This window comes from Ciconia boyciana, chromosome 9, assembly GCF_034638445.1.
Source record: "Ciconia boyciana chromosome 9, ASM3463844v1, whole genome shotgun sequence".
Classification (NCBI taxonomy): domain Eukaryota; kingdom Metazoa; phylum Chordata; class Aves; order Ciconiiformes; family Ciconiidae; genus Ciconia; species Ciconia boyciana.
The window spans coordinates 23,747,246-23,771,066 of record NC_132942.1 but is presented as its reverse complement, the minus strand read 5'-3'; the positions used below and the strand labels follow the sequence as shown (position 1 = coordinate 23,771,066).

Sequence of the window (23,821 nt, the reverse complement as noted above, 5' to 3'; positions counted from 1 at the left end):
GCTCTCTGGAAACCTCCTGGGTTGCTTATGCTGTGCTGTGTTGTCCCTCCAGCAGATATCAGGGTGGTTAAAATACCCCAGGAAGATCAGGACCTGCAAATGTGAGGCTACTTCTGTCTGTAGAAGGCCTCATGTACTTGTTCTTCCTGATCAGGCAGCCTACAGCAGACACCCACTACACTGACACCCATCCCAGTCTTCTCATTAATCCTGACCCATAAGCTCCCAGTTGGCTCATCACCCATCCCCAGGCAGAGCTCCATGCACTCCTGCTGCTCTCTCACATAAAGGGAAACCCCATAAAGGGGTCCCTGAGCCTTGCTGGTGTCCCAGGACTGGGGATCCTTCTGTGTGCGTCAGTCTCCAAGCCTTATCCATATCCCAGGAACTGGAACGCCGCTGTGCGTAGCCCCACACCAGCAGTGGTGGCACAGCCTCTCCAGTCGGGACCAATGAGCTGACCAGTGCATCTGGAGTGCACAAAGCGAGCCCCCATCTGGGGATCCCTCCCATGGCTCTCAATGCCCCCCCATTCCCCTTGGGGAGTGGGCAGTGAGGTGGGGATAGCACCCTACAACACCCACCACACCTCCCCTTCCTCTTGTAGGGCAAAACCTGCCAGCATCTGGGGGAGGCTAAGAGGGGTTGGGGAAGCCCTTGCAGTCCCTCTGTGATGTGGTCTGGGGTCACAGTGGGATATTCCATGTCAGGATGGAGCTGGAGGCCCTTTGGTGAAGTCAAAGAAGGAGTTGGAGACCGTGGAGAAGATGTTTCCTTCTCACCCTCCTGCTACAGGAGTTAACCCAGAGGGAGCAGGGGACAAAGATGGAAAACCTGTGGCCAGATAAATTTCCAATGCTCAAGAATCTCACCCCTGGTGGTGAGGCTTGCAGGGGTTATTTTCTGAATGTTGTAGAGAATATTAGCTACAAAAGTATCCGTGGAAATGTGGGGGCCTTTTGGGGAGGACTGGGTAGGGCTGATGGGTGCAAAAGAGCCCTGTCTGATCATCCCTTCCTGGCTCACGATCAGTTTGGCAGCCAGGACTCCTGGGTCCTCTTCCTGAGGACCTTCCTCTGCCCCTGCCTTGCTGCCCACTCCTCAGGCTGAAGCCCCTGGCATCAAGGGTTGCTGCTTGCCTGGAAGAGGGGATTGCCCACCTGGAGCTCCTAGCCACAGTGGCCATGCAGAGTTGATGAGCACAGAGGGCTGACAGTGGTCCCTGCAGAGGAGATACCCGGGGGTCCTCTGAGCCTCCGAGCCCTCTGTGGGCACCACACCGTCCTCTCACTGGTGTGGACATCTATTCCTGATATCCTACATCTCCTGTCATGTAGAGTACCTTCCATGTTCTTAATTGGAGCAGCAATGCGTTTAATCTCACTCATCATCTTCTTGGGTAAGAATGTGCTGAAGGGTTGTGAGCTTGCTGACTTGGAGCATGACACATCTTTTGCTTGCTTTCCAGAGATCCTTATGATTTGGGATAGCGTGTCTGAATGCATTAGACAGCACTTGGCACAGGATAGGGTAGGTCTTACATCCTGTTCCTCCCCTCGTGAAACCCAGAGAGCTTGCCTTGTCCAGACAACACTGTGCCGAGTGCCATCACTTCCCTGCTCTGAAAGCAGAAACAGTCGCCCGGCAGGACACTGCTGTTGACAAATGTGGCACAGACCAGCTTCTCTGGCACCTGCGATAAAAATGAAAGTCCAGATAAAGTAGAAGAAAGTGTTAAGCACTTTCTGGGACTTCTCATCAACCCTGCCAGAATGGGAAGACCATACCCTGAAACTTTTTAAGGGTTTCTCCTTGTTGTTGGAAACCCCTCCAATTATATCTAGGGGAGGGATGTTGGCTCTGCTGTTACTTTTCCCAATAGCTTTCTTGAGCACAGCAGAGGATAAAAGAACAAAAAGGGCCAGGAGTATGTGCTTTGTCTCCAGAGCTTCCTCAGTGTCCCATCTTGGCCTTTGTAGGCTGGGGGTGGGCAAGGCACAAGGCAGCATCCCCATGCTCTGACAAGTCACTGGTGAGTGTCTTCCAGGATACTTACAATTGTTCCTTCTTTTTACCTGCACTGTTCTCAGGGTGTCCGACTGTTAGGAATTGGGATATTCTATGTTCTTAAAGACTACATGTGCACTGTGAACAGCGAGGTTTCGATTGTTTGGAGACCCATGTTTCATATGTCCAAGGTGGCTGCAGACGAATGCAACCTCAGTAACGCTGAAGAAGATGTTCTTTGTAAGAAGAGGGATTAAAACCTTTGCTTGCCCTTGCACCACCCTTGAGGCATATGTTAACTGCTATTAAGGCATGACTGAATGCCTGAAGATGTCCTGAGAACAACCTCAGCTTGTTCAAGCTGAACAGGCCACCAAGGAGCAATTTCTCAGAAAGACCCATGGGTGTCCTTTTTTAATGATACACCTTCACCTAGAGTATCTCTTCTTTAATTGCTCTCATGCTTGGCTCCATACCATTCATGATTATGAATGTTAGGATTACTGCTTTCAGACTGTAATTATTGGAACTGCTTTTTCTAATGAAACTGAGAGAAAGCTCATGCTCCACCTTTATGGTGCTGCCCACCTACTCGTAAGGGCAAAGGCCACAGTTCCTGCTGACTGCTACAGGCTCCTAGAGCAAAGTGGGTACAAGTCATTTGTAGACAGACCAGAACCAAAGACAAGGACAAGTGTTTGTGGAAACGCTCATGGATGGCCAGATCTGCCATGATTTCTGGTCAGTGCAGCTGCAGTGTGACATGAATGATGCCGTGGGGCAGGAAGCGCTTGGGTTTGTGTTTGGAGGGGTTCTTCTCTTTCACATAACCCCATCTTCCATGTGATTGAAACGTCAGGTGGGTACATGTGGGGACATTTGCTGGGTATGAGGAGCAGGGGGATGAAAGGATGCTATAGGCTGATGTGCAGTCCTTGCATTTTGCTCCTCCGTTGCTTCTCCATGAGTCTGGCATAGACTTAGCTGGAGTGGACTGGGTGTGGGCATGCTTGTGGCCGAGTGCCATGGACTTTGTCATGGGATCTGCCTCCGTGTCCCCTGCCCTCGCACACAGTGCTCATCCCCCAGGCACTCTTAGGGCCTGTTAGCATGGCATTCAGCAGACTGCACTGGAGCAATGTCCTGCCTGAAGCTGCTGACAACTTCTTGGAGCCTACGCTGTCCTGCTGCAGAGGTTTTCCTCTTTTTCTGTTCTCTAACTGATGTAACGGTCATCCCTCTGAGGTGTGAGGAGCTCTCTGTGTGTGCCCAACTACCTTTTACAAGGGCGCAATGTTGTGTATATGAGACTGTGACATCATTCTTTTGGGCCACCTCTAAAAGACAGGACACGGACTTTGTCTTCAAGGCCATCGGCATTCTTTCCATACAAAACAGGGAAGTCACTATGAGGTTTTTTGATAACTTTCTCCTTGCTGTGGATGGCACTGGAAAGCTGCTGGAAGCCCTTCTCAGTGTAAGTTGATCCCTTTCCTGTGCTACACCTCATCTTTCTGGACACCTGTCAAAGGACAACTGAACTAATTTCTGGTGGCCTGTCAGGACCCCCACGGCCACTGGGGCAGTCAAGGTCTACAGCAGTGCCAACTCTGTAGTGTCCTGTTCTCCTACACAGTGGTCTAGTTGACATATGAGAATCTAACCTAGGAAGGTTAGATCTAACCAGGAAGGTCTAACCTAGAGTTAGATCAAGGCTCTACCTAGCCCAGCATCCCACTGTCTGTCCTAGAAATGATAATGGTGGGGCTTTGATGGATTCAAAAGTAGACACTGTCCAGGGAAAGAGTCCAAGACATGGGGACATGCCCATTGCATGTCCCATCCTACTTCACCCCTCACAGAAAGCCGACGTTTAGTTCCCCCGCACGTTAACAGCCATGGGGTGATCTTATTGCTTTTGAATCAACTTCTTGGACCATGTTTGGGATGCTGAGGCAGCAGGCACAGCAGCTTCAGTTCCCCATAGTCCTGTTGTGAACCTAAGAGATGGCAGCTTGCATGGGGCCACACATGGCAGTGTTATTGCTCCTTGTCAACTCTGAGCTGTGCAGCTTCTACCTGAAAAGCTGAGGGGCTCATATTAGCCAAGAAACTTTGTTATAGGGTGTCCGAGTGGCCATGTCTTCTCTGAGCAGAAGAAAGACTTTATAAACAAGGTGAAAATGTCCCTGGAATGCTTTCACATATCTCTGTCTCTGTTTCAGACCCCAGGGAGGAGACATGTGGTGGTATCAGGCAGAGAAAGTCCTGATTTTCATGTGGGTCCTGGCGGTGTCTTTGTGTTACCACAGTACATCCGATTCTCATTGGTTGAGGAACTCAAGCAATATTTTCCGTAAGGTTTCCCCCGATTCATCTTTCTTCTGGGTGCAATTTCAAAATGGGAAGATCGCAGAATTTCCTGCACATGGATTGTATGGGAAAAGTGTCCCTGAGTGGGTACCAGATTCATACAAGTCCTATGTTTGTGACATAACCATGCCTATGGTGAGACCCGAGTGCCCCAAGTGCCCCTAAATGCCTGCTTCCAAGTCCCTGGGAGACAGGAGGAGTGATTTCCCCTCCTGTGCTTGAGTGGGATTCCTCAGAGCTCCGACCTGAGCTGGGGCTGCTCAGTAGTGGCCTTAATGGCCATGGGGATGGTGGTTATGCATTACAGATGCCCTGATATGAGTCTGAGAGGGTCTGCAAGAGAGCTGCAGGGCAGGGTTAGAATTCAAACCAATCTTGGACATTTGGGTAAAGAGAGAGTAGTCTGTTCTTCATGTCCATGAACAGGAAGAGGAGACAAGAGAGAGTCTTCAGTGAAGGAGTCACCTTTTTCAGAGTTAGGACTTGGAAGCCCTGGAGCAGATTTATGGGACATCTTGTGTGCTCTCAGGCCATGGAGGTCTAGTGTCCCTCCACTTCCTAACAGAGGTCTCAAGGATGTTGCACATTGTGCTTTGGAAAGCAGTGGCCTTAAAAGACCTTCTCAAGTCTCTCTGTGACCGTCCTGTTAATGGAAGATGCAAAGGCAATGTGGTGGCCCTTTCTTCAATCTGGTGTCTTCTCATTTCCAGGTTTGATTTTACACTTTCCCCTGAGAAAGCAGCTGTGGAATGTCCCTCTGTAGGACCTCTGAAGGCCACAAAAGACAGGGAGGAGGAGGAAGAGGAAGAGAAGAAGGAGGAAGAAGGTGATAAACAAATTGAGACTGATGGTAATGTCACATCTGACTTGTGAGAGAGTGGGAGGGGGGGTGTGGGCATGGGTGCTTGTGTGTAGGTGTTCCTTTAGTCCTCAGCAGCAGGTGATTGAAGACAAGGTAAAAACGTGGTACCCTGGGAGGAAAGACTGTACACAGCAAAGCTCAAGTCACCCCCTATGGAAGAAGAGCTTATGGCAGCCCAACACTGACAAACGCAGCTGGTACTGCTGAGGGACACTTTCCCCCAGCGCTCTGTGCCCTGGTATATATTGCAAGCTGTTCCTTCATTATAGGAAGCTCTGCCTTGAGCTGCCAAGGGTGGAGGGGTCTACCTCTCCCACAGATCCTGTGCACTTGAATGTGGGGAGAAAAATTGTCCAGAGATGACAGTTAAATGGCTGGTAAGCTGTGCCAAAGACCTCCTAGAGAGCAAGACCTCTTCGAGATGATGGCATCAAGGGAATTGGATTGTTTTTTTCAGATGCTGGAGCAGATATGCCTGTCATTCTTGTTAAATAGCCACAAAGATGCTTTCTGAAGAGTCTTCCCCTTGTATAGTTCCAGACAGTCCTCCTACTGAGCAACTCCTTTGTCAAGGAAGGTGGTCTCAGTCTCCGTCCACACTATCTGGCCAGAAGAAAGGAAAGGGGCGTAAAGGCAAAGGAAGAAGGTCACCTGGCAGGTGAGTCTCATGGAGAAACAGATGAGGGTGACCCTGTGCTCTTGGATTTCTTGAATGGGTTGTTCCCTTTGTACACAGTGTAGGTATTGCCTCTGAAGGATTGTTCAGATTTGTCACGGTGACTGATGTTTGTGTGAAGAATTACTCCAGGAGCTGAGGAAATTTTTCTCCTTCCTTTTTGATGTCTATGAACCTCCTCTCATTTCAGTCTAAATGATGTCGCTTTTCAAAGAAAAATTAAATTCAGAACATCCTCCCCCAGCAAGACAGAGCAATGTCTGTGTTCACTGTTTTCTACCTCGGATTTTGTCAACTGGAAGACTCTGATTTAATTCCAAATCTGGTGTTCAAGGGGGGGTTGTCTGGCACAGAAGGAGTCCCAGAGACAGCTAATTGCCAGCATTGCTTTTCTCCCTCAGACACTTCCTCCTTCTCCTGTACTGAGTGCCCCCAAAACACAGCCTTCAGTGTGTGGCCACCACAGTGCAGTCGCAGGAGGTGGGTTGTGGTCCCTCCGGGCTCTGGTTATTGCAAAAGTCACTGTTGTTCTCTTTATTCCCTCAAGACGGGGACCACATGTGGGTGTTACAGCTCATGGTTTTGCTACAACTTGCTACAACTCAAGGTTTTCTTCCTCTACTGTTGACACGAAACCAAGTAGCCAAATACACCTAAATCTCCGGCAGAACTGCCATCTGCTGCGGAGGCTGGCACTGAGCTACTCATGAGTACAAGGTGGAGAACAGCCTCATCCCGTACTCATATCAGCTCACCCTCTTGGGTATTTTCAGCTTTCTGCCAAGAATTCAGGAGAGCTTCTTGGTGGTGGAGAAGGACAGCAAGCACAAGCAAACTCTCGGTGACAGACCCTCAAACCACACTTCCCATTTTCAGAAACAAAAGGAGGACCTCCCCGTCGTACCAGGAAACCAGTCCGCAGGTCAGGGTGTGGATCAGCTCTGGCAGGGGCTGAAACGGGATGTGGGTGGAGGTCCCAGGGGATGCTGGACAGGGTCATTGAGGACTCTTGGTGCCCTCAGGGCCTGCATTTCCTCCAACCAAGCCATCTTCGTGGCTTGGTGATGTGCTCTGACCTGCTGGAGGATTTAATCTCATGCTTCCTGCTCTGAAAAACAGCCATTCCCTCCCCTCATTTATCTCATGATGAATGATGTCAGCACGAGAGTGTGGGGCCAGTGGGGAACTAATGTCCCCCCCCCACCCAGAGGGCCATGCTGGGGTGATTCTCCTGGTTCCTCTGCTACAGCTGCAGGTCCCTGCCTGTGGCAGTTCATCTCATAGGGGTTTCTGAGGGTGGAGCAGAACATGCTGGAGGGCTGCACAGACCCTGTAGCTGCTGACATCACCACTGCTGAATGTTTGGAGCACCTGAGGGAGGTGAGAAGCCTCCCAAAAATAGTCCTCTGGTGCCAATGCAGGCTAGGTGGTCTCATGAAACACTGACAGAGATTTGGCCACTCTCACCACTGCCAGCAGCTGCGAAAGAGGAGAGGACTGCTCCCTTCTTGCACAGAGCCACATGAAGAGGAAGCTGGAGAGTCCGCAGGTGCTATACAAACTGAATGTGTTCACCAACTTCAGCCCAGGAAACTTGAGCAGCAGCAGCTGTCCGAGGCATGAAGGACTCCAGCTCCTGAGCTCTGGGGCTGGGTATGGCATCCTCCCCTTTCCCATGACCTGGCTTAGACCCTGATGCCAGGCAGCCCCAAGCTGCCTCCAAGTTGAAGGCAGGGGGAAGGAAGGAGGGTCTCAGCCAGAAGGTGAGAGAGACTTTTTCCTTGCTGTTGCAGCCAGCAAGGCAGCTACACCTTGCAACTCTTGGAGACTTACCACATGCGTCGGGAAGAGTGGAGCAGGAGGGTAGAGCTGAATCCGCAGAGGAATTGTGAAGAGAATCAGTTATTCTGGTAAACCTCTCCAGCTATGGATGGTGTCTCCCCATCCCTTGCAGTGCCCTTCCCTCCACAACCAGGAGGATTCAGGGGAAGGGGGTCTCTCACTGGCACCACTTGTGGGAGGGCAGCAGGCTTGGGAGGTTGGCACCTCGGATGAGGTACCCTGCTATCCAAGGGCCAGCTGTTGGACACTCCAGTAGGATTTCTAGATGGGACCAGAAAGTTGTGGGTGGCCAAAGAGAAAAGGATTCCTCCGATGTTTTCTAACTAGACACTGAGACACTTTGCCCTGTGGGTCAATGCCTATTTGGTCCAAAGTCTCATCCTTTGTCCGACCCATCCCCATGCTGACTGCCTGCACATGGGACCTTGTCGTTGCCTTGGACAGCAGGGTCTGTGTCCCATCATAGAAAGTATGGAAATGCCAGAGGAAGCAGATTCCATAATATCCAGCCTGAACTGAGCCCGTAGCATTTCTGCGCCCTCCTCCCTGTGCAATAAAACCAAACTGTTCCTCCTTAACACCACAGCATTGGGCAGCAGATGACTCTCCAGGATCGAAGGGAGAGGTATGTGGACTTCTGGTAGAACAGAGGACATGTGAATATGATGGGGAAGTCTATAGACATGGTCCTCAGCCACCTCCTGAAACCTGCCAGGACCTCAAGAGTGTCCAGCCCTACAGGGCCATCCCCTCAAGGCCAAGTGGAGGCATGTCCATGTGGAAGCTCCCAGGACTGCTCTCCATATTGCCTCCAACTCTGACACCGCTGCTCTCCAGTGCTGTCCCCATCTATACTGAGATGCTGGAGACCCTGTTCCTACTGGAGGAGGTGCAGGAGGCCCTGTAGCTCCGCATCCAGAGGCTGCACCACCAGTGGGGCTGGCCCAGGACGTCACCAGGAGCACCCCAGACATGGCCATCAGCCCCCTGACAGCCCCAAGCAGCACTCCATGTCCAGTGCCACTCTTGGCACCCAGGGACAGGCTGGGGAAAAGTGGGTGTCAGGGGGAAACCATCCCCAGTGCTGGCCCTGCTGCCCACGCTGCAGGGCACAGAAGCCAAAGAGGCCCCCCATCACTGTCTCATCTGTATTTCTATTAAATCTTGTCTCCATCTCTCTTCTGGGTGGCTGTGCTCCTTCTTCTGAGCCAGTTTGTGGAGCCAGGATGGGCTCTTGGTGCCATGTGCATTTCCATGGGGCACATGTGGCGCTGGGGGAGATGTGGAGATGCCCACGGGGGCTCTGGGACTCACCATGGGGCTGATGAAGTGGGGTGAGGGATCCGATGGGCACATGGGGGCCCTGGGGTCCGTGCAGGGCTTGGGGGCACCAGGGCTCACCTACTGCATATCTGCTGGCGCGTGGAGGGATGGGGAGGAGGAGGTGGTGGAATGGTACCCAGGGGGCTGCGGACATGGAACAGGGAGCTCTCACCCCCACCGTGTCCTTCCCTCTCCACCAGTGCTGAGCCCAAACTGCGCCGGGACAAGAAACAGCAAAAGCAGCTCTGGAGTCACCAAAGCACCTTCTCAAAGGCGTAAAATTGGGAGCAATGTAGAGGTTTTATTTCATCAATAATGAATACAAAGGTTGTGTTTTAACATAGGGATGAAAAACACGGGACCCTCAACCATCCCCCCTACCTTGGCAGAGTGGGATATACACAGAGTGGTCCCAATACAGGGCACACAGGATGATTTTGATGTCCCTGTTAGGGCACCTGGCATGTTTTGGGGGCCTGCAAGCATCACCAGAGGAGAGAAAGGCAGGGGCAGGATGGCTCTGGGTGAGAAAACTCCTGGCCCTCCCCATCCTCACCAGATGTGAGATCATTTCGGCGTGCCCAAGGGAGGAGAAAGCCCCAATGGGGAGCAAAGGAAGAGGGGATCAGACTGGCATTGGATACATCTCTCTTGGCCCATTTCTAGCCTGGGCTGTCTCGTACCACCCATTCATGCCTCTGTAGTGCAGACCCAGTCATAAAGAGGCTAAAAGGACAGAAAATTAGGTTTCCTCTCCAAACCAGGCAGGAGCTAAAAGCCTAGAGGAGGAAAGGGTAGGCAGCACTGACCAACACACCCCCATCAACTAGGCTACCAGAGGGCGAAAATGGGATGGGAGGAGGATTAGAAGTGTCACAGAAGCAGTTGAAGGGCTTCTGTGCCAAGGGCTGAAACGCAGACCTCAGTGTCAGCACAAACCCTGAAGACACGAGCTTGGAGGACAAGACTCCAAACCGAGGAGTCCCACAAGGCTGAGCCCAGCCAAGAGACTCAGCCCAACCATGCTGCCTGCCCTAGGCTTCCCTGTGCCTGAGTGATGCTGCCAGGGAAGGATTTGTCTGCAAGGATCATGGCTGGGCAGAGAGGTGGCAGTGGGGCCCTGGGGATGTTGAATGTTGGATGTGGGGCCCCAGGGACATCCTGGATTACCTGGACCACCCTGCCCAGGGCCTTCCCAGAGCATCACTCAGCTCCCCATGGAGATTCTCGTGCCATTTGTCATATTTTAAACTGAATTGCCACGAACTTGTATAACACACTCACGATGCTATAAAGTTACTTAATTACACACCTCTTGTATGACTTAGACTTAGCTGAAACTATTATAACTCTGCATGTGCTGTATTATAGCATGATGCCCCCACTGCATGATGCCCCTGTGGCATGATATCCCCTTGACAGCGCTGTCCTTTGCAGCCACCTCAGTCCCCAGGTGCCATCGCAGCATTGCCAGCATTTTGGCACAATTTAGGGCTCCATTCCAGATTGCTGAGGCTCCGAGCAGCAGCATCTAAGTCCATTTGTAGCCACCTTAATAAAATAGTGTGGTTTTGTTCACCGGGATGTGCAGGGTGCCCTGCACCAGGGGAGAGGACAGTGCAGGTGCTCTCCTCCCTGTGGTCCCAGCATGTGGCAGGACTTCTGCTGTGATCGTATAGTGGTCAGTACTCTGCGTTGTGGCCGCAGCAACCTCGGTTCGAATCCGAGTCACAGCAATGGTTTTGCAAATTGTCTGTGCACGAAAAGGCCAGTTTGAAGATGCAAGGGAGGCATCTGCAAGGAGGTTAGTTTGCAAAGCTGCTGTACCCTAGGAGGGAGCCACAAGCTCTGACGTGCTCTCTGCTCTGAATAGTGACCGAACTTGTGCCTACCATGATTTCCCGACCTGTAGTCACTGCTCAGGGTCTCTCTGGTGGGGCTGCAGTGACAGCTTCCCCATGCTCTGGGAAAGCACTCCAGCTTCTCCATTTTCTAGGCAAAGCTTGAGAATTTAGAGGCAATCACCCAGTTTTCCACCTTTCTCTCACCAGTTCTGCAAAAAGGGGACCAGAAGACTCTGTGGCCACCCCGCAGAGCCAGAGGAGGTGGGAGGCAGCAGCTTGATGCCCCAGGCTCAGCACCAGAAAGCCAAGAGAGCTCCCTCCTGCCCTCCAGAGTAGGAAGGCTCTGCCACAGCGACCACCTGAAGAAGAAGGAAGATCAAGCTGATGAAGACCCACTGCTAGCACTCCCAGCTCCTGGGGAAGAGGATTGTGGCTGCAGCACCTTCACAGATGCTTTCATGACAGAGGCAAAACCCATCCAGTGCTGAGCGATGACCCTGACACACTGTAGGTCTGGGAATCAGAGGTCTCATGGGCACCAGGAGGCAGCTGGAGATCTCTGGCATGCACCAGGGGTGCTTCAGCTTGAGGAAGCGTTTTAAACTGTTGCCTTGTTGCCTTAACTCTTCAGGAGCCTTCAGACCATGGAGATACCCTGTTTGCTTGGTCTTGGTGCCCTCTCCTGACAGCTGTGCAGAACTCATTCTGGACGGCAGCTTTCAAAAATGAAATTACAACTACCTGCAAAAGGTACTGCACAGGTCGCACTCGGGGCTCAGCTGGTGAAGAAGACACTACTTGGGCAGAGGCTCTCAATTTATTCACCACTGCAGAGGGCTGCCACCACCCAGGCAGATTGACTCAGGTGTCTGCAGGGCTTGTGCATGGGAAGGGGAGAGGGAGGCTTTTTTATTGCATCAAATAAATGATTTTTCTTTCATACCTTATCCATAGCAAGAAATGGAGAGCAAAATTCATTATGCACTTACTTTTAGGATTTGCAGTTTATAGGGCACTACTTGCACAACTTCACACTCCTTTGATCTTCATTTACTCTTTTACTGAAAACACATATTTCTTTACTCAGACAAAGCGCAAAAAGCATTCTTCCTTCTAAAGATGATACAGAAGGAAAAGACAAACATCTAGAGAACTTGTCCTTTAGCAGCAGCAGTACCTGTCCCACTTTTACACAGCTGAGAAGTAGAAACACAAGGAAATACACAATTTCTTCACCCCTCTTTTTTTTTTCCCTCAGAAAGTCAGTTTTGGGCCATTAAGTTTATCTGAAGAATAGTGTACTGTGCGTGAGTAACTAGATCAGGTTGAAAAATGTAAAAATCCCAAAGGGGATGTTTTTCATCCAAAATTACTCAACTTTCTGCTACCGGAGTTTCTATTTTGCCAAAATAACCTGAAGCATATATACACATATATGATGCAATTCAGGGCTTGGCTGAAGCAGTGTGGTGGCCCCACGGGTCGTTGCAGACTCTGCTTTCACGTGAACCATCTTTCCTTAAAATGACACAGGGCTCTGCTTTGGTTGGATTGGATTTGGGATGACAGGCAACAGAATCACAGCATGGTTGAGGTTGGAAGGGACCTCTGTCATCTGGTCCAGCCCCCTGCTTGAGCAGGACCACCCAGAGCTGGTTGCCCAGGACCATGTCCAGACAGCATCTGAATACCTCCATGGATGAAGATTCCACAGTGTTGCTGGGCAACCTGTGCCAGTGCTCGGTCACCCTCACAGTGAAAAAGTGTCTCCTGATGTTCAGACAGAGCCTCCTGTGTTCCAGTTTGTGCCATTGGCTCTGGTCCTGGCACTGGGCACCACTGAGAAGAGCCTGGCTTCCTTCCTAGGAGGAATGCCCCAGTCTCTTCATCATCTTTGTGGAGGTCATCACGCAGAAAAAGCAGGTGCCAGCAGGAACCCAGTCTCTGAGGAAGCTGCTTAAAGGTGGTCGGTTTGGGCACCTGAACACCTTTCAGTGAGGAAGGGAACAGAGGGGAGACAGTCCCCTATTGCAGCTGTCCCAGGAGGGACTTGCCCCAGCAGGAAGAGGTGCTGCTTCTGCCCATGGGCTCCTAAAGGATAAAGCCTTTGCCTGAACAGGGGCTTGAACCCTGGACCCTCAGATTAAAAGTCTGATGCTCTCCCAGCTGAGCTATCCAGGCTCCTGCTTGGGATTTGGGGGGGGATGTTCAAGACAGACAATGAGGCCCCCACTTCACCGCATCACCAGAGGGATAACGTGGGGGCTTGCATTGACCTATTCCAGCCCCGCAGCGCCCCGGCGAGGCTACCGGCACACACCGGGCTCAGCGCCCGGCTCCTGGGCGGGGGCTGGACCGGCCTCCCACCACGGAGATCCTGACACAGGGATGCGCCCCGGGAAGGCGCCAGGGCCGCAGGGATGCGCCCGCCGGGAGGGCGAGCAGGGTGCTGTGGGGGCGGCTGTAAAGCCCCCGCTGCCCCCCCACCGCTCCCCGCGGGAGGCAGGGGGGATCCGGCCGGAGGAGAGGAGCGGCAGCGCGGGGCCCCCCGCTCGGCGGCTGTGATCGTATAGTGGTCAGTACTCTGCGTTGTGGCCGCAGCAACCTCGGTTCGAATCCGAGTCACAGCAACGCTTTTGCCAACAGCCTGGTGCTCGGAAAGGCCAGGCTGAAGACGCGAGGGAGGCGGCTGCAAGGAGGCTGGTTTGCAGAGACGCCGTGCCCTGGGAGGGGGCCACCAGCTCGGATAGGCTCCTGAAGCCCACTCCTCCTTTTCTCTTGCCCTTCCTCCCAGTTCTGCAGGAAGGGGCCCCTCTGCTCCACGGGGAACCCACCCTGCCAGCCCAGCCCACCCACCAGTGCCCTCCAGCCCCACACAGACCCAATGCAACTCGCTGTTCCCTGGGAGGAAGAAGACACCTTTCCTTCAGTAGTATGACTTTTCTGAAGCCAACCCACTCTGCTGTACCTCTTTATTCCCACCCTGGCCAAGCTGGAAGGAAAGCCTCCCTGGAAAGTCTGCTTGCCTTTCTCCCTTCCTCGCAGAGCAAGAAAGAGGAGATGGGAGGCAGCAGCTTTCTGCTCCGGAGCTCAGCTCCAGAGAACATGCTAGGTAGGAAGGATTTGCACCCAGAGGATCAAAAGGCTCCAGGTGAGCTTGAACTCCCCCCGCAGCATCCCTGTGCTCAGCACTGCTGCGCGCTGGCCCATTGCCCCACCGGAGCACACTGGGAAGGCTGGAGCGAGCCCATGAGCAGTTGGGTTCTGCTCCACCACCAGGTTTCAGCACCATTCACCTCTTCTCAAATGCTTTCCTCTGGCCTCTCCAACAAGGAGCAGCTCTTCCCCTCAGCTTCAGCATTGAGTCCGGGGGGGGAGTTCCAGCTGGACACACGACCATGCCATCCTGCTGACTTTCTGCTAACGCATTTCAAAAATAAGAAAACCCCTAATTTTCCCGATCCCACAGCCCCTCCCTGGGCACACAGCCCTGCACGTGGCCCTCAAGGCAGACCGGAGCAGGGAGAACATCTCCACCCACAGCCCTGACCATGTGCAGGCAGCACTGCTGGGCTCAACATACTAGGCTGAAAGCCAAGAGCAGTGATTTTAAAGAGAAAAGTTAAATTATGCCATAATAAGCCCTGGGGTAAGTAGACACCCCCCAAGCAAGGGGCTGCCCAGCGACAGGCTGCAGGGCATAGAGCCTGACAAAAGCAGAGGATGGGGCAGGACTCAGGGTGAGCAGAGATTTCTTATCGCTCCTGTTCATTCTCCCAGGGTGTCCCCAGGTTTCTGTCCACCAAGGAGAGCATAATGGAGATGCATCCCCAGATCCTTCTTCCCCTGAGCCCCATGTGCTCATCTGGTGCAACCGAGCTCAGCCCAAGGGTGACGCTGACCCCTGAGATGGTATGGGGAGCCCCTGCACCCTGGATCTGACCTCCTCATCTCCACGGTCAGTTTGGTCAGCCCTTGGCTGCCAAGCTAGTAAGACTTTCCTTGGGCAGAGCAAGACTTGGGCACACCAGGAGACTGGCTGTGTCAGGTGGATGGAGTCTCCCAAGGGAGTAGGTGAGGGTTGCGTGGGCACATGGAGCCCACTTCTGCATCCTCACATAGATTTGTAACCCCCTCCTTCCGAAATGCAGCACAAACATGCCTTCAGAGCAGGCACTGTGGCCGTGCATTGCAAAAACAACTGAAAAAGTCTACCTGAAGCTGAGATGTCAAACTCCTTTTCCTCCCCCTGGGGCCGGACTGTGCCCTAGGGTCCCTGGCAACCTGCCAGCAGCTCCCTATTAGTGCCCCAGGGGGGCTGAGCACTGGGCAGGAGCTGGATGGCTGGAGGGGGACCCAGTGAGGGACCAGCTCCCCCCTCCTGGGGAAGGGGCACCTGGAATCACCCCCCTGCACCCTGGCCCCTTCTGCCCTGTGGCCCTCCAGGCCCTGCTGGCCCAGGTCACCCTGCCTTCCCCTGGGTGCCCCTCAGTGCCTGAGGGTCGCTGATCCCTGGTGCAGGCAGGGCCACCTGGAGCCCTGCCATGCAGGCTGGGGGCTGTGGGTGCTTGCCCCAGCTGGGGCTGGTACCGAGGGGGCACCCATGGGGACCCGGAGCCCGCAGTGGCCAGGACCTGCGGGGGTCTGGGCCCAGCACCTGCCAGGGGGATGCAGGGGGGATGCTGCATCCCCCCAGGGCTGAGTGCCTGTCAAAGGGATGCTGCATGGGGCAGCCTGGGTAGGGGGGCACGGGGCAGGGGCATTGCCCAGGGTGGCGCTGGGGGACGTGCCGCTGCCATGTGGCACAAGGGGCTGCCCAGATGTGTCCTCTCCTGTCCCAGCCCCGATGTCTCCCAGAGGTTTGGGTTCGGCCTGGCCAGCACCAGCCCTCTCTGACAAGGGCAGGAGGAGCAGAGAGGTGCTGTATTCACCCAGGCAGGGAGCAGGCAGGGAGCAGGCAGCCCTGGGCAGCCCCGTGGGGTTACCCCGGGAGCGCGCGGTGCAGGGGGAAGTGCGTGGCAGCCACAATCCCAGCACACAGCGGAGGGACGCCGAGGCACTGGGAAGCTGCTAAAATTACGTGCCCGCTCCGCTGGCACCCCCGAGCAGGGCTCTCGGGGCGCGGAGAGCCGCTGGGCACCGCCGGGCTGCCGTGGGCCGCCAAAGGCACCGCGGGTCCGCAAGGCCAGTCCTTCGGCCCTCCCCGTCCCTCCTCCCCATCACGGCCAGCCCCTTGCCGCTCTCCCCTCCCCTGCGGCCCGGGTGCCTCTTGGCTGGACCTGCGTAAAAAATATAAAAGGCTGTTTTGCTTGGAGACGTCCGGAGGATCACGGCCGAGCTTGCCATGGGGAGCAGCGGCGCCGGGGTTGCAGTGCTGACGCTGTCGCTGCTCCTGCAGCCCACGTCCCAGTTCTGGCTCTTCAACGTCCTTTTTCCACCCACCACCACCCCAGAAGCTCCCCCGACCAACAGCACGCCGCCCGTGGTACTCGGTAAGGTCACGCCAGCACGGGGACCACGCAGGGTGCGGGTGGGCACCCCGGTGCCGCGCAGCGCCCCGGAGCCGGCAGTGAGGTTGGGGTGCGGCGCTGCTGGCACCTTGGCAGCTCTTGGCTGTGGTGGCCCTTTGCAATCTGGAGCTGGAGCCACTAAGGCGGGGCGGGGGGTGACACACGGCTCCCAGCTCCCCTCCCATCCACCAGGCTGGGGATGCAGGGCTGGCCATGCCCGGCCGCAGCTGCCTGGAGCTGGGGGTGCAGGCTGGGCACCCCAGAAAGCAAATGGGGCTCTTAAATCTCACAGCTGGCCCAGAGGGTGTTTTAGGGCTTGCTCGGTTGGGGGGGGGGGGTCTGCTGGCAGAGGGACGGGGGCTGCAGCACATCCTCGTCTGCCGCTTCCCACAGCTGCTGCCACCAGTGCAGTGGGCCAGCATCCACCACCCCTTGCTCCCCCAAAAGCCCACCCTGTCCCATGTCTTCTGCCGCTCCCTGGCGATGGTTAAGTCATTCTCTGCGGCTGCAGAAGGGTGTCCATCTCACATCACACCCCATGTCCACCCTGCCTGGGGTATGGCGTAGAGGAGCCTTTGGCAGAGGTGCTCAGGGAGGTGAAAGGAGAGGTTGGGGCATCACCTCGGGGAGGTGGAGGTGGGAGCAGCAGCCACCAGCTGGTACCTCCATCCTGCACGGCTCTGCCTTCCTTTGCTCCTGTGCCATCACTAGGTTCTCGAGCTAGGGTTTTGCCATGAAACCTCTGCTGAGCAGAATTGTTTTTTTTCTCCTTTTTCTTGAATCAAGCCAAGTTTCCCCCTTAAAAAAAGAAGAGAAAAAGCAGAACATCCCTGCTGCAATGACGAGGGCTGACCCTTCAAACTCCCTTCCCAGAGGCATCAGAGAGCAGGGGATGGTGTCTGGAGCCTCAGTGCCCTGGGACAGGTTTTGCTTGGCCACGCTGGCGGCCAGGAGACCCAAGTGGCCGTCACCGGGTCCTTCTTCTCAGGATGGCTTGTGATGGTCAGAGCATCTCCTCGTGCCCCCGGTACCAGCCTCAGCCCCTGTCCCACGCCCAGAGAAGTCCGGCTGCCCCATGTGCCACTCGGCATCCATGCATAGCCCATCCCCCTGGGCTGGGCGTCCCAGAAACCCCTGGTGCCCTTGGGACCGTTGATAACCCCTCTGCCCCCACAGGAACTCCCTTAATAATTACCTAATGTCCTCTGGAAGGGGAGGCAGAGCTCAGGGCTGTGTGCCGGGTGCAGGGATGCTGGCTGTGCACTCTCGGGAGCCATCAGAGCAGCTTGTGGTCCCGCTCGTTTTGCTGGCTGGGGATGTCCTCTCTGCCCGCTCCCTGCCTGGGCTCTCCTATGCCAGGGTCCACTGGATGGCCTGATTCCCAACCAGGTGCTTTGAAGGCAGGATTAGACCCTTCACTGTATCCCTGGGGAGATGGCACAGAGGTGAGGGAGCCGTGAAGCAGGTTGAGGGAGGTCACCACTACATCCCCTTCACCTCTTGCATGGGATGAGGCTTTTGGAGGCTGCAGCTGTGCCCCTGCCATGCTGCGGGAGCTGGTGCTGTGGTGGGTGGGATGGGACTAGAGCATCTCCAGGCCAGGCTTCCCTCACACACTGCGACAGGGACAGCACTGCAGCTCCCAAAAACACCTACACCCATGGACCCCGGGGTGCAGGGACACCTGAGGCTGGTGGGGACCAGGGAAAATGGGGGACATCCTTCTCAGGTCAAAGATGCTCCTCGCCTGCATCCTTCAGCCCCCGCGCCAGGCAGTGTGGCTCCCAGCCTGCCATGCTTGTGGGGTCCCACAGCCACAGCACAGCCTGGGTCCAGGTCCCAGACCAGCACAGGGCAGGCATCTATAGGGACTTTAGGCCACAAAGCAGCTCATGGTGTCCTTGGGGGAAGTACCTTGGGACACATAGCAGACAGTGCCTGCAGCAGCATTGAAGGTCCACGCTGTCCCCAGCCATGCATCACAGGCCAGTCCAGGACCCGCTGGGGCCGTGGGATTCATCACCCAGTGCTCCCATCCCACCAGGCTCACAGCCACTGTCCCCTGCAGTCCCTTCACCTCTTGTTTTTGCCCTCAGGGTCAGCACTGGCACCAGGAGCCGGCACTCAGCTCCTGCACGCCAGCTGGGAATGGTCTCCATGGTGTGTGCCCATGGCACAGGCACACATACCAGGGTGACACCGGGATGGGTGTCCCATCCCTGCCAGGAATCCCAGAGGCAGACCAGGCACCCCGGTGATGGTCACCTTCCATCGAGGGAGCCCAGGTCGCACATGTCAGACTGTGAACTTGCTTAAAACCACGCTGTGTTTACCGTACACGCTATTTGCACTGAATTCCCAGAGAGTATGGTTCCACTCAGCACTGAACCATTTCAGAGACCTTGCTCAGCCTGTGCGGAGGGTTTAAAGTTCAGGAAAACAGTGTGTGGGCCTTGGGTGCTAGCACCAGGATGACTTTCACCTCCATGGGGACTCTATGCATCCCCGAGCTGCCAGGGGATGCAGTAGGGCTGGGCAGCCCCGAGCAGCACTGACTCCTTCCCCCAGGCTGCAGCAAGGAGAGGAGGATGGAAACCCAGCCAGGCAGGGGGGAATAATCCGGGATGCTTCGTGCTGGTGGGGATTGGGTTTGGGCCGAGGGTGGCAGCTCTGGGGGTCACCGTGTGGGAAAGGCAGCTCAGGGGATCCCTGAGGATGCATTTTTAGTGCTGCTTCCATGCTCACCCTGCATCTCAACTCCGAGCGCCCTCACTCCTGTGCAGAGCAGGCTGTTCTCCAGGGATGCTGCTCCAGCGGGTCCCCAGATGTTCCCGGCTGGGCAGCCCCAGGAGAGCCCTGCTTGAGGGGCCAGGGGAAGCGCCAGGCTGGGCAGCCCCACAGGGCCAGTGGGACGGGGTCTATAGCTGGCTCTGCTCTCCTTCTGCGGTGCCACCAGTGCCTGGGTGTCTTGGGAACCAGCTGGAAGCAAAGCTGGACAAGCCGGATGTGGTGAACTGGATGTGCTACCGTAAAACGGAGGACTATTTCACCATCTGGCTTAATCTCAACACCTTCCTGCCAGTGGGAGTTGACTGCTGGATCGATAACACCAGGTACTGCTCACCCCCACCCCGGGAGCTCCCTGGGGCAATGACCTACCAGGGATCTCCCTCCTCTGTCCTCCTCCCCAGCCACAACCTAGTACACATGGAAAACCACAGGAGCACCACAGGACTGTTTGGGAACAAAGCTGGCTGGCTCCCACTCCAAGCGCCCATCCCTTTCCCACGTCCCTGCCACACGCTCGTGCCAGCCAGACTGTCCTCAGCACCCACTGGAGATGCTGCCACCCTGCCCGGGGCTGCAGGGCGAGGGGGCCGCCGCAGCCTGCTCCATCAGAGCCTCCTGCCCTGAGATGCCAAGCAATTGGCATGGATGCTGGCTTGGCACCAGTTCACCTCCGCATCCACACAAGACTTGGAAACAGCCACCCAGGTCCAAGCTGCCACCCAGTGATCTCCACCCCATCCCTTGGGGATGTTGTTCTTCTGCTACTTTCTGTCCTGTCCCTGCAGGGTGGTGTACAACCGAACCTCTCGGAAAATGTCCAATGCCCCGGGGGTGCAAATCCGTGTGCCTGGCTTCGGCAAGACCTATTCTGTGGAATACCTGGATCAGAGCAAGCTGGCAGGTGAGACAAGGAGAGGTGTGGGGTGTCCGGGGATCCCATATGCTCCCTGCAAGTGGAGAGGGGTCTCCATGTCTCCAGAGGGGACTGGTTCTGCAGACAGCCCAGGTCACCTGGGAATGAGGGACATTGGCCTCGGGGACACAGTCCCTTCGAGTGCCGGCAGGGACCACCCCATCCTTGACCCCAGCGCACATGGGACGCGTAGAGCCACTACCTCTGGCTGAGCCACCAAGCTACAGGGCTTACCAGAGGACATTGTGGCCATGACCAGGACCAGGGTGAAAAAAGATTGACAGGAGAAGACCACAGACCTAATTCCCACCTCTTTTCTCTGCCCATAGGTTACCTGCACACCCTGGTGCAGAACCTGGTGAACAACGGCTACGTGAGGGACCAGACAGTTCGGGCAGCCCCCTATGACTGGAGGGTTGGGCCCCGTAAGTATGGGGTTTGTGGCCAGGCCACCCGTGCAGGGAGGGAAGCAAGATGGCTCTCATGGGCTGGGGGAGCCAGCTGGTGTGGAGGAACCCCTGGACAGGGACGGCTGCCCATGGTGGTGGTCACTCAGCCATTCATGGTGCTCTCATGTGAATGCATGGTGGCACTTGTGGCCTCTGTGCCCACACTTCTCTCTGGTCAGGGCTCCTAGGGTCAGCCCTGGAGCCCTGTGGCCATGAGTGAGGTGCCCAAGAGCTGGTGCCCCTCTTGTTCACAGAGGAGCAGCCCGAATACTTCCAGAACCTGAAGGCACTGATCGAGGAGATGCACAATGAGTACCAGCGACGCGTCTTCCTCATCGCACACAGCATGGGCAACCTGAACATCCTCTACTTCTTGCTACAGCAGACACAAGCCTGGAAAGATCAGTACATTGGGGGTTTCATCTCCTTGGGTGCCCCCTGGGGAGGGTCCGTCAAGCCCCTGCGTGTCCTGGCGTCCGGTGGGTGATTCCTTGTGTTCAGCCACCTCTTTGCTTTCTTTCCCTCCTGCAGAAATGGAAGGGTGATAATTGGCAGGGAAAGGACACAGTGGTGGAGGAAGTGGGGGACAGATGGGTGAGAGGTCTGTGGAGGCAGCACTAATGCTCTGGTGCTGATGCTGCTGCATCCTGCTGCATCCCGTGGTGCAGAAAGCACCACAGAGGTTCCTGCCACAGCCCTGATAGCAGGATAGCCCTGGAGCTTGCTCTGGTTTCCATGGTTGGGGCTGGTGCGTTTGTGTGTATGGAAAACTGCTGTCAGAAGGGTCCACCTGCAGCCTGGCCATCCCCCTTCCTCTGCACCAGCTCTTGCCAGACAGCCTGCAGCACACCCTGCACCATGCCTAAGAGTCGACTCCTGGGCTAGGGGTGCTCCTTGAAAGCCGAAACACCCATCCTGGGCAAGAAAAGGGCTCAGCCAAAAATCTTGGGGCCAGGGAAGCAGTCTGGGGCATGCTCACCCCCTTCTCACTGCCTCCCCAGACATCTGCACCGCCTCTATCCATGCAGGTTGCTGGACCTTCACTCCAAACCATACAGCCCTTGTGCAGCAGAGGACATGGAGGCCACCCAAGGGACACTCACGCTCTCCTGCACCACTTGCTTGGATCTCCCCACATCTTAAAGCCCATCCCCCATAAGCTTTGCTGTCTTCAGGCTTTAATCTCCCTTCACCCAGTTCCTCTTTAGTCTTTTTTCAGCCCAGAAAGCCACAATCACTTGCCTAATGCTGGCAGCCCAGAATATCTACAAGTCACAAGCTAAGCCTCCAAAAATGCATGGAATTAGAATCATGTGCTTGAAGATTTTAACATCTGGCCCCTTGCATCACCCTTAAGTCATCTCCTCATATTTTTCTCTGTTGCCACAAGGGCCAGAGACATTCTTAAGGTAATCTGAGATCATTGTGTGGTCTTAGGGCTCCAGACACACCAAAAATGCCAAGGCTTGCAGGACGCACGTGGGTTGGCCACCCGTTATCAGCACCCTCATCGGGCTCAGCTCAATCCTGTCTCTGCAGGCAGGCATGGAGGTGCCGGGGTTGCAAGGAAAGTCCAGGACTGGGTTGGTCAGGACCATCACACATCCAGGTTTGTTTATACTCAGCCCCTCCTAGCAGCTAGAGATGTTATGCTGGAGACAAGAGTTTGGAAGGTTGCTCTGGATATCTGCAGCCAGAGGGGTGAGGAGAGGATGTATGGCCATGGGCAGGGCAGGGGTAAACAGAGGAAGATCTGAGGTGGAACCATACCCCAGCCAGGAGACGGCTGTGACTCACTGCTGGATGGGCTGATCCCAGCACAGCTGCCCAAGGGGCACCATTTGTGAGGGTACATTTTGGTGCTGTTTCTGATGAGCCCGTGTGTGTCCTGCAGGTGACAATCAGGGCATCCCACTCATGTCCAACATCAAGCTGCGTGAAGAGCAGCGCATGACCACCACCAGCCCCTGGATGTTCCCAACGAGCCTGGCCTGGCCCGAGACCCACATTTTCATCTCCACGCCCTCCTACAACTACACCTACCGGGACTACCAACGCTTCTTCACCGATGTCAACTTGGAGGATGGCTGGTACATGTGGGAGGACATGAAGGACTTGCTGAAGGGCTTACCTCCTCCTGGAGTAGACACGTATTGCCTCTATGGCACAGGCTACCCCACCGTGGAGACTTACATATATGATGAGCGTTTCCCTTACGAGGACCCCGTGGACATGATTTATGGTGACGGGGATGACACCGTCAACACACGCAGTTCGGAGTTGTGCAAGCGATGGCGTGACCAGCAAAAGCAGAAGGTGCACGTCCAGGAGCTGCGAGGCGTTGACCACCTTAACATGGTCTTCAGCAACCTGACACTCAGTTCCATCAACGAAATCCTGCTGGGAAGCCCACAGGAGCAGGGGGAGCTGGGGCAGGTGAGATCCAGCCCAGAGGCAGGGAAGGGCAGGAAGATCCTACCTGGATGGATGGTCCTTAAGGAGCCCAAAAAGAACTGAAAGGAATGAGGGCCAGCTTCCCTCCATGCTGGTAGCCACTACAAGCTGCCATGCAGGACTTGGAGCTGAGTACGGAAGGAAAAGGAGCAAGACCAACAGCTCAGGTGGATGGGCTGGCACCCACTTCCACACTGATTGGTTTTTCTTTTGGGAACGGCAATTAATTATACTTCAGAGGCTTGTCACTTCCCACTAGTGGGTGGATAATTAACCGCGCTGCCAGCTCATTAACATCACACTTGCGAATTATGGCGTACGCACAAGCCCTCATCGCTAGCAAGCCATGTTTAGGCACTTTAAAGGCTGTGGAGCCCGCGGTGCCCTAGCCTCTGCTCACTTCAGACAGAGAAACTTGCGTAACGAGTGTGGGCTCTGACTTACCAGGGTGGTCACAGGGGTGGCACGGCAGGTGCTCTTGCAAGAGCACCTCTACCAGCAGGTATGGCTTGCAAGAGCACCTCTGCCAGCCGCCAGCATGCAGGTAGCGAGCTAGGCTCCCAGGCAAGACCAACTTGAAATCAGCAGATTTACAAAATAATAAACACACTTTGCTTCTGAGTGCTGACCCTGCCTTGCCCTTGCACAGAGGGTTAGTAAAGCCAGCCATTACTGAAAACAGAGGTGCTCGCTGCCCGGCAGCACCCCAGGAGCCGGGACTTTGGGAAAAGCCACTTGCTCAGCGATGCAACCAGGGCTGGCGATGCATCTGGGCTTG

General features: G+C 55.2%; 1 protein-coding gene, 1 long non-coding RNA gene and 3 other non-coding genes across 6 annotated transcripts; 4 read left to right on the top strand and 1 right to left on the bottom strand.

The window, feature by feature from the left end:
• Positions 1 to 7,493: 7,493 nt before the first annotated feature.
• LOC140656526 (uncharacterized) lies at positions 7,494 to 8,521 on the top strand. The gene is made up of 3 exons (XR_012044108.1): positions 7,494 to 7,571; positions 7,712 to 7,828; positions 8,347 to 8,521. It is a non-coding gene; the product is annotated as an uncharacterized lncRNA (long non-coding RNA).
• Positions 8,522 to 10,747: 2,226 nt separating this feature from the next.
• TRNAH-GUG (transfer RNA histidin (anticodon GUG)) lies at positions 10,748 to 10,819 on the top strand. The gene has a single exon. It is a non-coding gene; the product is annotated as a tRNA-His (tRNA).
• Positions 10,820 to 13,035: 2,216 nt separating this feature from the next.
• Positions 13,036 to 13,108, bottom strand: TRNAK-UUU (transfer RNA lysine (anticodon UUU)). The gene has a single exon. It is a non-coding gene; the product is annotated as a tRNA-Lys (tRNA).
• A 377-nt stretch (positions 13,109 to 13,485) lies between these two features.
• TRNAH-GUG (transfer RNA histidin (anticodon GUG)) lies at positions 13,486 to 13,557 on the top strand. Its single transcript has one exon. It is a non-coding gene; the product is annotated as a tRNA-His (tRNA).
• A 2,458-nt stretch (positions 13,558 to 16,015) lies between these two features.
• Positions 16,016 to 23,664, top strand: LCAT (lecithin-cholesterol acyltransferase). 2 transcript variants are annotated; one of them, XM_072872818.1, is made up of 6 exons: positions 16,016 to 16,419; positions 19,394 to 19,550; positions 20,013 to 20,128; positions 20,470 to 20,565; positions 20,844 to 21,068; positions 22,484 to 23,664. In XM_072872818.1, the coding sequence occupies exons 1-6, from the start codon at positions 16,272 to 16,274 to the stop codon at positions 23,104 to 23,106; spliced, it is 1,365 nt and encodes a 454-aa protein (XP_072728919.1). In that variant the 5' UTR covers positions 16,016 to 16,271; the 3' UTR covers positions 23,107 to 23,664. The 2 variants fall into 2 exon arrangements, with proteins under 2 accessions (XP_072728919.1, XP_072728918.1); XM_072872817.1 differs by lacking the exon at positions 16,016 to 16,419 and having other exon boundaries at positions 16,427 to 19,550.
• The last annotated feature ends 157 nt before the right edge of the window (positions 23,665 to 23,821 follow it).

Bases quoted from the DNA above. Each gene is read 5' to 3' on its own strand.
- LCAT (XM_072872817.1), top strand. From the start codon at position 19,240: ATGCTGCTCCAGCGGGTCCCCAGATGTTCCCGGCTGGGCAGCCCCAGG. The intron at 19,551-20,012 runs GTACTGCTCACC...CTGTCCCTGCAG, and splicing joins TGCTGGATCGATAACACCAG to GGTGGTGTACAACCGAACCT. The intron at 20,129-20,469 runs GTGAGACAAGGA...CTCTGCCCATAG, and splicing joins GGATCAGAGCAAGCTGGCAG to GTTACCTGCACACCCTGGTG.